The sequence below is a fragment of the Enoplosus armatus genome, chromosome 15, assembly GCF_043641665.1.
Source record: "Enoplosus armatus isolate fEnoArm2 chromosome 15, fEnoArm2.hap1, whole genome shotgun sequence".
In the NCBI taxonomy this organism is placed as follows: domain Eukaryota; kingdom Metazoa; phylum Chordata; class Actinopteri; order Centrarchiformes; family Enoplosidae; genus Enoplosus; species Enoplosus armatus.
Genome location: NC_092194.1, coordinates 8,553,282 through 8,564,857, shown reverse-complemented (window position 1 = coordinate 8,564,857; position 11,576 = coordinate 8,553,282). Strand labels below are relative to the sequence as shown.

The following is an 11,576-nucleotide window of genomic DNA, read 5'->3' as shown; positions in this document are numbered from 1 at the left end:
CCTTGGGGAGAAGAAGAAAATAATTCATCACCTATACTGTTTAAACTCTGGACGGGTTACGCACAGCTGTCAAAGCTTTTACGCTGCGTAAAAACGTACAGACACAGCATGCAAAACGAAATTATAGTGCAAAAACAATATAACTATATATGTGAGTGAGAAATATAATGTCTCGTATTATGTTCTCGCACTTTATAAGGCGATACATTATCCATTACGCAAAGGAGCGCCACCAGGCTCAGCAAGCAAAAGCTAATAAACTTTCTTATATGTTTAATAAACCATCTACGTTTGCACAAATACACATATAATATATATAATATATATAATATATAATATAATAATACATAACAGGCATGCAGTTTTGCAATTTCTATAAGTCATAAACCAAATAAAGTTCAAATGTAAGCGGCAGTTGTGGTCAGAAACAGTCCAATATCACTCACCTGTTCGAGCCTCCACTGCTACAAGTGCGATGATCTGGTGCTGTCAGTCCTCTACGGCAGCTTCCGCGGTGATAGGCACCTACTGCTGTCGACTGAACACTGGCGGGACTGTGGATGGGTGGGAGACTAACCGCTCCATAGACAGGGGCCAGGGGGTTTAATACAAATTGCTCCAGCGCCGGACTGTCTCCCTTTTAAATGTCTGCCAGCTGAGATGTGCACAACAGTTCCCTCTACATTATTGGCTGAGCACGATGTAGAGAAAATCAAAACTATCCGCCCCCTCAACACTTCCCTGAACCCACTTCAAGAAACAGACAACCGAGGAACAGCGAGGGCAGGGAGGAGGAGGAGGAGGAGGAGGAGGAGGGGGGGGCGAGCAGAGAGGGAGCGGACAGGCCTGGAGTTTATGCGCATGTGGAAAAGTCGTTATTTTTTTTATCAAAAGGAGCCTGATGATAACACTGCGCAGAATGTCACAATTGAAAAACGGAAAGGAGGCGTTCACAGTCCTCACGCAAACTACGAACAGGCACGCATCAGAACGAACTTGACTATCACGTTACAGCACACCTGTGAATCCTCAACACAGACTGCATTATAAACGCATTACATACAGCTGAACACCAGAGACGTTACTGAGCCAAACGAACATAGAAAATAGGCTTTTTTTAAATAGATAAATAAATAAATAAATAATAAAAACAAATGGACAGAGTTTGATCAGAAGTTTGGGGGTTTCTGGAGCACAGTATGATATAGACATGCAGTATTCCTTGCTCCATGTGATAGACATTTATTTATTGCGTGTGTCCCCAATTCGTTTATTTACACATGCCCAAATTAGGCAACTATATAAATCAGTTATCAGTAATCACACGGTCTTTAAATAAAAGTGTCTATTGTCCCTAAAGTAAAATTAACTAAAGAAGAATATCGTTAGTCTTTCTTTTATAAATATAACTAATAGTGTTTTTGTTGGTTTTTAAATCATTTACTAATGCTTTATAAATAGATTTAAGCCATTATTAAGAGTAACTTTTGCCAGGTTGTGAAAATATCCCTGATCTAATATTCTTTATGTTTGATAAAATGCAATGTTGGTAATCTATGAATAAATGCTTGCATTTTCTAATAAGCTACAAGTCAACATGGGAACAGTTAATAAGTTGTTGATTAATGGATTCTGGTCTACTTGATGAACTAAATAACTTTCTAAAGACAATCAGGTCTCAAGACATTTTTTCACAACCTGCCAGCTCAAAACGAACGGCTTATGACTGATGTATAAAACATTGGAAATGTAGTTATTCATTATATATAAAGGCATTCGTTCCAACTTTAAATCCCGTTATAAAGGGCTGACTTTTACGAAAGTCAAAATATGAAAATACAGAAAGACAACTGAAGAGCTTCCTTTGTTGTTGAGGAAAGTTCCGTTTTCAGGCCTGATGATATTCTAGAAATGAAAAGTCCAGCGCTGTTGTTTGTTATATTTAGGCCAAACATTCAACGTGCACGTGTCTTTATAACATAAATAATTAGCGAACTGTCTCTTCCCGGACTTTCCGTACATATATTTTACGTTGTTCTCATCTCCCCGTGAACTCATCTGCCGAACACATGGCCAGCCGTCACTCTGCAGTGTTGAAGTATCATCACGCAGCGCCTGAAGGTGGAGAAACACACACAATCTCACACACACACACACACACACACACACACACACACACACACACACACACTGCAGTGATGAGAATAACAATAAGCTGCTGCAGAAACATCTATCCTACTACACATTGGGAAGCACGCGAGCCTCCCAATGTGTGGAGAATAAATCTCAAGGAATGATTTTGACCTTCACCTTTTCACTGTCTACTCTTCAGACTCTTTACAAGAGAAGAGAAAAATGTCCGCGCCCTTCACGTCTCTCACGTCAACACGAGTTTTTAACAGCTTGACGCGGCGCGCTGAGCTCGATCCTTCTGGCCTTTTTAAGTAGTTGGGAGTTTATTTATCCACTGTTGTGCTCAAACACCAGATTCTACACTGAGCAGGAAGAGAACATCTCCAGAGATGCAGACTTAATCTTTTCAAATGTGCCAGAACAAACTTCGTCCAAAGATCTGGATTTAGTTGCAACAGGTCAGTCTGAAGTCATTGCAGCTTCGGGTTCCTGAGCCCTGTTCCAGCAGGAACAGGAGCATGTTGTCAGTGGCTGGATGACTCCCCCTTGTGGCTCCAATGTGTGCTAATTATTTGTCCAAACCAGAAGAAGTCAACATGGAGAAACATGTAGGTATATGCTGTTTTATTTGTCTGAAGCAGTTCACATGGAAAAGCATTTTACTGGCTGTTGTTTTTGAAATTAACGGACTGCGATTAGACAGACGATGTGATCAATACTGCTTGGCTTTTTTCTCCCATAAAATCCAACAAAAGGTGCATTTTTTTCTCTGTTCATGGCAAGAGACAGTAAGAAAATATTCTGTAATAAAGAAACAGCTGCAACTCCAGAAAAGGTTTTTCTTATAAAAACAAATCTAACTAAGGATTAGACAAGGCATAAATAAAAGCATAAGACTTGATCTAAAGGTTTCCAGTCATACCATCAATCACATTTCACATAATTTGGCCTGCACACTACAGTCTAAACACTACGCAACATATAATCTTGTAGGCTGATGTGTCAATATTTCACTTCTAAACTTGTTTTACTGGAGTAAAACAAACATGAGGCATATGAACATCTCCCATTAAGGCCCTAACACAACACAAACAGCACCTACAAATAAATTAAACCCCCCGAAAATACAGATAACATAAGAGGGAATGTTTAATGTCCTGTAGTCCTACCAGACAGAGACCTGCATAGTAAGGAGGGAACAGAAAAGGCAAAAAAAAAAACTTTGAACTACAGATCTACGGGCCTGGTAGCAGACAGCAGGCGTCCTTGGTTGAGGGGGTTTCTAGGTGAACCTCTGTAATGGTTCATGTCCTTCCCTACTACCTGCTGCACAAGAGGCTTCTGAGCTCCTGAAGGATCAGGGACAGAACTGTCCGCTTTGGTCTTTGGTTGGACCTTGTTGGTCACGTCGCCCAGAGCACAGGCCTTGGGTTTGCGGGTCAAGGTGCTTGGCTTTTTGGGTGGGACTGGAGGTGGTTTCTTTATGGGACAAAAGCTCTTGGACGGTCCCACTGGTGCCTCTCCCTGGTGAGGCTGAAGCTGTGGGTGAGGGGAGAGGCCGCTCTCCAGGCTCACTGCCTTCACCACAGGGCCGCTCTGGCTGGTGGCGAGTTCTGCATGTCTGGTGGGTCTCCTGCTCTCCCCCAGTAGAGAGTTCATCCTGCGGACAGTCTGACGCACGGGGGTGCGCTGGAACTTGAGTGGCGATCTGAGTTGTTTGGCCAGGGAGCCTCTGGGAGAATGAAGGGTGAGCTTATTGAAGTGATGGATGTGGTCTGCCACCCGACGCTTTTCAGTCTCCAGGCTGCACGGTGAGAGGGGTTGTTGGTTTTGGACTTTGGAACCAATCTCTGGGGAAGATTCATTTTTTTCATGTACCGCACTGACTATAGTACCAAGCTCGTCTCTGAGTTCAAGGTCCAGCTTGTATGGAGTGGACTGCAGCCCAGATGAGACACCCAGTTTGAAGTGAGCGGGACTCTGGATGTCCAGAGCGTCAATCAACCTGCTGCAGTTCACCTGCTCTGCCTCCCTTTCACTCTCTCCCTCCATGGTGCTGTCATGACCACTGACAGCAGCAACAGCACAGAGAGAATCTTTATCAGCCTTTAGTGGTGGACTACCGTATACACCACACTCAAAAACGACACTGTCAATATGCAACGGCGATAAAGCCGCAATTTCAATTAGGCCAAAGGTAATGTTCTGATCATTAGCGAGACGGCTCTGCTGAGTTGGGAAGCTGGAGGCCTGTGTGTCCACAGACAGAACGTTGACTGTAAGACTCTCTGGTGGAGGGACCAGGATGTTGTCTGGTGGTTTTGTTGCATTTGTTCCCGTAGAGTTGCAGGGGTCCTGTATGACACCCTGGAGGTCACTGCTCAACTCTGTGAAGGCCTTCTTTACTTTCAGCAGGGTGGGACCGGCTCGGCTCGGGGCTTCAGTGATGGAGCTCTCACTCTCCAGGCTCTCGGCACTGGAAGCACAGCAGAGCTTCTTGGGAAGGCTGGCTGCTGCCTTCGATACGATGATGGCTGGCTCAGACATGTAGTTGCTCTTCAGGCACATGCTCATGGGGGTGTCTGTAAAAGATCCTCCGCTGAAAGCCTGGGCTCCTACGGGGGTCTCACCGCTCCATGAGGTCCGGTGGGCACTTGAGTCACATTGGGGGGTCATCAAGTTGTCTTCAGACTTACTGATGTACTTGGTGCCTATTAAACAAAGTGGGATATTAGCAGATATTACAATTCAAAAGTCTACATTTGTAACTTCACACTAGATTAAAAGTATTCTTGATTAGCAGTCATTTGATACTTACTTTTGGATTCAGCCTTTCTAGCCAGAACTGAGGGACTGAACTCTGTCTCTTTGGTGAAACGAAAAGTGGTGGTGCTCTCCTGAGTGGCAAGTCGCCAGCCAATGGACTCAGACCCCTTTGTCACCAGCATGGAATGAGAAATGAAAGATGAAAGAAAGTTCAAGGAGGATTAAGAGAATTATTTTGTTAAAAAGGACCCCACAGATGTCACCCAACATGTAACATTAATATGTTAATTCCATGATTGTTGTGGTTAGTTCTTCAGAGGATGACAAAAATCACTCAGAAGAAGAAACAAGATATTGGATTTGTTGGTCAACAACTTTTTATTAAGTCATGAATATACATGTAACTATAGAGCATTAGAACGTTATGCACCTTTAACAGCTCAGCATATGTACCCCAAAAAGGTTACAATATATTTTATGTCAACAATCTTCCACCTGAGTGCTTAACACAGTAAATTGCTGACAATTGGGCACAGGAGATATCCTATGGCTTTGTACCATAAAAGTAAGAACACAATTTACTTTGTAATATTACAAATGTAAAAAGGTGCTGAAATAAACAACCCAGACTTCTTTTAAACCCGTGCATGCATTAGTTTAAATGTGTTAGCTACTGAAACTAAACTTAGAATGTTACACAATGAAAAAGTGCTGCTGTGCAACAATTCACCCCAACAAAACACCCCTTGTGCAAATGTGTTACTTGATTTTAATACAGTTAATTGCACCATGTACCTGAATGCACTTGATTAACACCATTTTTCACTGTTCATCTGTGAACCACATAAGTGGGATGTGAAGTCTTTAGGGCAACCACACTTACAGCGTCTTTGCTGCTCTTCCCCAGGCTAAAACGCAAGCGCAGAGATTTCCGTGGGGCTTCTTTCTTGGCGGTTTTAGGAGAAAAGCAGCCGGCCCTTCCAGATTCAACTCTGAAAGATATACATTAAAACAATTATCAACATAAGATAAACTAAGAGTACCATGTAGCTCTGAGTTTAATATTTTACCAATCTCTCTGTGTAGTAGAGCATAGTGGGAAATACTGTTCATGGCGTACAATGTGGCACAAAGCATTTTACGGCATCACTTTGTCTTAACCTTACTGTTAGTGTAATTTATGTGGCAGCACTTCTCCCTATGAGACAAATAATATAGTTGTGAATTCTGGGGGACAAAGAAAGTGTGTACCTGTTGACAGCATGCCTGTTGCTAAGTCGTCGGCTCTTCCTCCTCACAGAGGTCGCTGACTGCCTTCTAGACCTCCCTGCTGATGACAGGGAGGAGTCCAACACCCCCGAAGCGCTGTAAGCTAGATATATAGAGAAAAAACAACTTAACCGCAAGCTGTAGAGATAGCCGAATAGCTGATGCCCATTTGATCAAACAATTATCAATACCTGATCCAGGAGTGGAAGCCCCGCTGAACAAAGTATTGGGAAGTAATTCTATCCCCAGGTTCTTTTTGACAGATCTACGTTTCTTGTTTGAGAATCCAAAAGAGTGACCAGATTCCAAAGGAAGTTTTCGCTTTGAGGATGGCGTTGCAATCACAGGAGTTGCAGAAGAAAAAACTGGCAAAATCACAAGAGATATTAACATCTTCGAAATGTCCGGGATTTGCAGTTTTGTATTTGAAAACATTCCAAGAATGATTCTGAGCCAAAGCACTGAGAAGAATTAGCACATCTTGACTGAAATGTGTGGAAGATGATCCATGCAAATGACAGGCAGACAGGAAACGAAAACAAAAGCCAATAAATTTGAAACAAGGCATTATTTCACATTGTTATTCATCATCAAGGCAAGTGTGAATCAGTTTCATTTGAAGCGCAACAGGAGACAGAAAGCTTGTTGTATCATGTGCATAGCAGATGGATTGCTACAGTATCATCATGCTAACCTCAGTACCTACCAAGACTGTCTGACTGGGTGGCATTTGTGGGTGTTCTATTAGTTTTTATCTTATTCAGAGCACCATTGACCATATCTGAAATATGAGACAAACTGAATCATATAAACAGTATTTACTGACTACAGCTGCTCCAAAATAACATGATTAATTTGCAGTTACTGCGATACAGGGCTCCATTTTACTTGAACATGTTTAATGTCACGAAATATTTCCACTGTGGTTGCAACTAGTGCAGCTGGAATATATCTGGCCAATTCGAGATTTGATTGAAATCTTAGCATAAATCTCTGATGATTTAGTCTTACCTCCGAAGCTGCGTCTGTGTCTCCTCTTCATCCCTGAGTTTAGGTCCAGCTCCTCAAGTTCATCGTGAGTAGGGGAGAGAGCCCCTGATTCACAGCCCATCATGGCTGGAACTTTCTCTAGTAGAAACTGTGGTAACACACCTGTGACACACAGACACAGCCAAAAAAAATTGTGCTTATAAGATACAGTGTGGACTGACACACAGATGAGCTGCAGGATGATGCAGATGCATCAGGTCATACCAAAGTTGTGGGCATGCTCTATGAAGCAGTGTACTATGGCTGCCTGTAGCTTGAGGCGTTTCTCAGTGTTGGCGTTCATCTTCTCTGCACCGTCTCCAAAGTGAAGGAGATTTGGAGCCAAGATTACAGACAAGTTACTGCTATCCATCTTATTCTCTGCACACCTGCCATTAAGCAAAGAAAAAACACAAAAACAGCAGTAATGTATTTATGAAGACAAAAGGTAAAAAGACAGATAAAAACCTGAAAAAACATTTCTGGCACCTCTTAGATACATTGTGGAGGAAGTCAAAAAAGTAACGCAGGACGGTGAGGTTTCTGTCGGGTAGTACACACGACAGCAGCATGGTGGCAGAGGTCCTCTCCTCCTCGGTGGGGAGCTGCTGGGCCTTGAGGAAGGCCTCCTGCAGCTCTGTGGGCAGCGCAGGCTCTGGCAGCTCCCTGAAGAACTGCTTCACCAGACCGGCCACATCACAGGGAAGTGCGGTGGACAGGCATTCCTCACCCGCGTCAAGTTTTGCCTGGACAGAAAAATAACCATACAAAAAACCACGGCTATGTTAGACCTTTCTCAGGGTCAAGGTCCCTCAGTGAATGCAAGGTCAACTTCAGCCATCACTCACCCGCAGTGCTTTCAGGCGAATGACGGAGCCAGATTTTCTGAACAGGCCCTCTGTGTCAACATGTGCCAGCAGTTTCATGCATGCGTCGACCAGAAAGCTAAGACAGTAGTAAAATGTCATTAGTACAGAATGTACAAGATGGGACAAGAAATAACTTGCCAACTGTAAGCTCAAGCAGAGGTACACAAGCATGTTCACTTGCCTTGGCACGCTTCCACATTCCATATTATAGTACGGTAAGCTCTCCAGAGATATCCCGAAAACCTTTGTCTGGGGGAACAATCAAACAACAGAAAATAAGAAATCAACTGCTCAATGTTAGATTTTAGACAGGAATACTAAACAATATGAGAAAATGCCAAATCAGCCGTTCATTCACTCTAATAAGCAGAAGCATCATCAGACCCCTCTTGTCAAAAACCATATTTATTGAAATACGTAAGAGTTGTGACAAGAATTTCACTGCCACACATTTCTACGACTTTTGATCAGTCAGTTTGGCCGGCTGCCAAACTTTCCTAAGCCTAAGAGAATAATGATGAAAGCAACAACAGCCACTTTACGTTCGGTTTTTAACCTCAATGATCTGAATCTGTCCAGTGTTTATCAGGGTAGAAGCATTTTCTTGGTTTCTTTACATAATCTGAGCTAAGGTTTGTGGCATTTGTTTTCTCTTACCACATTTTAAGGCATTCTGTGCAAATGCAGAAGTCCAATGTTCATTTGAAAAGTCACAAAGCCTCTTGCAACAAACCTTGTGACTTCTGTGAGCCACTTAGAGTAAAGTACAAGAGAAGGAACAGGCCCCGGAGTTAGTTCAACTGCCATTAAATTCAGTATGGCATACCCTGCAGAGGTTTAATTGTGCTATCTAAATTACAAGTATATATTGCTAGAAAGTCCAAAAACATCACAACAGTAAACCATAAAGATTTATGAGAAAACATCGCTCCTTTGTGTCTTGTTAGACTTGGCTTTCTATTGCTGGTAACGAAATTTATGGTGTGAATAATCACGAGAACATCCAGACAAAGCATCTGCAGTGACTGACATGGGTGACAACGGCCTGCGAACAAATGGGTCTCATCAGTGGGGGCCTGCTTTCAGTAATATGCTAATTTGATTCAATAGACTAAACAATAGTATGTCCAAGGCTGATACTGGGCACTTGTTGATTCGTGGTACAGCTTGTCAAGTCCAAAGTTTTAGTCACTGCGAATGAAACGCAAGTAAATCGTGCTGTATATTGGTAATGTCTTTTCTTCAAACTTACCGAGTTGTTGGCTGTTGACTTACAGCTGGCCGCTTTGTTTTTGTTCCAGTTCTTTGTCTTTATCCCGTACGCTGTGCGGAGGTGTTGCACAGCCACTAGACGCATCACATTTTTCTCCATGACTTTCATTTTACACTCTTCTCTTGTACGTTACTTTCAAATGAACTCTGCAACAATTCGTTCACTCCTTTCTGTCAAGACCAAAGTAAACTTGACATTCGCAGTTGTATCAGTCCTGTCCTGGCCCCGAGCCTTTCTAACTGTAACACTTTGTCCAGACTTCTGCTAACTCATCCTCATGTGGTTCTTCACTGCTCACAAGACGCCTGTTCTCCACAATCGTCAACAATAAGAGCTACAAAGTTACTCAGTCCCAGGGAAATGTTAACAACTTCAATAACGTTACAGTATACAGCGCTTATCTAATGGCTAGCTTCATGCTTTAGTTGCAATGCAGTTAGCTAGCTAACGTTATCCAGCTAGCTTAGGTTAGCAAGTCACATTAGCTCATTAACAAGCCACACACGAAATAAAAACAAAATAGCTTCTCGGTGTCGCACGACTTAAACTTACTGTTTAACTCTTCTCAAACTTCGGACTGAATGAATTACACAGATTTAATTCGTTAGCTAGCTAACTGCATTCTGCTGTGGTTAGCTCGTCACATCGGTTGCGAGGCTGTCTGTCTCCGCAGAGCATTCAAACAGCGGCGCTCCCCACGCTCTACGCTGTGATTGGCTGGAAGCGGTTCGAATAACATTCTCTGTGGCGTGTGTTTTACTACCCAGGGCAGCCTCACTGGGTGGGGCGGTTCCTGTTGGGCGAGATGAACATTCATGTTGACGCTTCGTGTCAACCGGTTGACTCTGTAATAGAAACTAGTCGCACCTTTAAAATGGAAAATGCACAACGCTACAACTGTACTGCACGTATGACGCTCATTTTATATACACTGTAACAGACAACGTCCATATTTGATTTCCATCACCCTGGTTTTGTGCACTTATGGCACATGATGTATAACCATTTGATAATGCCGTTAAAAACAATATTCAGCATGTTTAATGAAGTCTCTTAAAACAGAATGAGACTGCAACATCAAATGCGTCAAATGTAGTAATAACAAGTGATAACAAGTGATAAGCGTATTGCACAAGAAGTTTAACCGAAAACATACTCGTGACTGCCATCACAGAGTTCCTCTGGTAGTGTAATCTCATCTGCAACATGATCAAGTTAATCTTTCTATCCATAGTTAACTTTAAAACAAATAAAATCTAACCCTAGGGAAGAAGGAACATAAGACAAATGGAGTATTTGTTCAAATTTCTCAAGTGAAACTGAAAGTTCACGTCTGTCTTCAACCACTAGGTGGAAGCATCATCATCCATGTTTCAGCAAACTCCTGATCATACAGGCGTGGGCAGGTGTGAGGGAAACGATTAACGTCACACAGGATCTGTGGTGTATGTATATATGGTACGGTATACATATCTAATGTTAGTGTCACTCATTATTTTGTGTATTTGCTTTGTTGTAAACATGATAGAGGTTTAATGGACAAGGACTAGATCCAATTTGAGAAAACTCCAACAGTGGAAATTAACTTTTTACTTTCAGGGTAAGTTTTGAAAATTGGCAATATCTAAAGATATCGCAGCAGAGTGTCTTTAGGTCCTGCACAAGAGCTTTCTATTAGATTCAAGGTATAATGCTGAGACCGTTTTTTGGTCAATGTTTATCGGCTGCTCAAAGTATTGTCTGTTTACTGGCCTGGCTCCACAATGGTGGAACAAGGTCCCCATTGACATCAGGGCAGCAGAAACTACGCACATCTTCCATTACAGACTGAAAACTCATCTGTTCAAACTGCACCTTAGCCCATAAAAAACACTTTTCTTGCAATTTTTGGGTTGTATCCAAATGGTTGAACGCACTTATTGTAAGACGCTTTGGATAAAAGTGTCTGCAAAATAGATGATGTTATGTGACTGCACTTTCCTAGATATAAGGACTGCATGTTTGAAACCAATGGATGGGCGTCCAAAGTATACTGGTGTCTTGTACTAAAAATGTATCCCTACTTTGAACTTTTGGTCAGTGTTTTACTCTGAAAAGTTATTCAGATAATTTAAAAATAATTGAAATATTCTTGGAGCAGGTCCCTGCATTTTTACCTATCATTTACAGCTCAAATACCCCACGTTCACCTGCTAATGTTGCACATTTTCTGTCAGTCATAACAAGAGCACAGGAGA

At 42.3% G+C, this 11,576-nt stretch overlaps 1 protein-coding gene across 1 annotated transcript; it reads right to left on the bottom strand.

The window, feature by feature from the left end:
• Positions 1-3,360: 3,360 nt before the first annotated feature.
• arhgap11a (Rho GTPase activating protein 11A) lies at positions 3,361-9,447 on the bottom strand. Its single transcript, XM_070920704.1, has 12 exons — positions 9,319-9,447; positions 8,248-8,315; positions 8,046-8,142; positions 7,687-7,943; positions 7,423-7,586; positions 7,180-7,320; positions 6,875-6,949; positions 6,360-6,533; positions 6,151-6,271; positions 5,783-5,891; positions 4,952-5,066; positions 3,361-4,844 (listed from the first exon to the last, which is right to left on the bottom strand). Exons 1-12 carry the CDS (start codon positions 9,445-9,447, stop codon positions 3,361-3,363), a joined length of 2,934 nt encoding a protein of 977 aa, XP_070776805.1.
• Between the last annotated feature and the right edge of the window lie 2,129 nt (positions 9,448-11,576).

What these genes read in the sequence shown, in the direction of transcription:
- arhgap11a (XM_070920704.1), bottom strand. Translation starts at nt 9,447, where the DNA reads ATGAAAGTCATGGAGAAAAATGTGATGCGTCTAGTGGCTGTGCAACAC. An exon ending in GAATGTGGAAGCGTGCCAAG is followed by an intron (nt 8,143 to 8,247) that starts GCAAGTGAACAT and finishes CTACTGTCTTAG; the next exon opens with CTTTCTGGTCGACGCATGCA. An exon ending in CTCCACAATGTATCTAAGAG is followed by an intron (nt 7,587 to 7,686) that starts GTGCCAGAAATG and finishes GCTTAATGGCAG; the next exon opens with GTGTGCAGAGAATAAGATGG.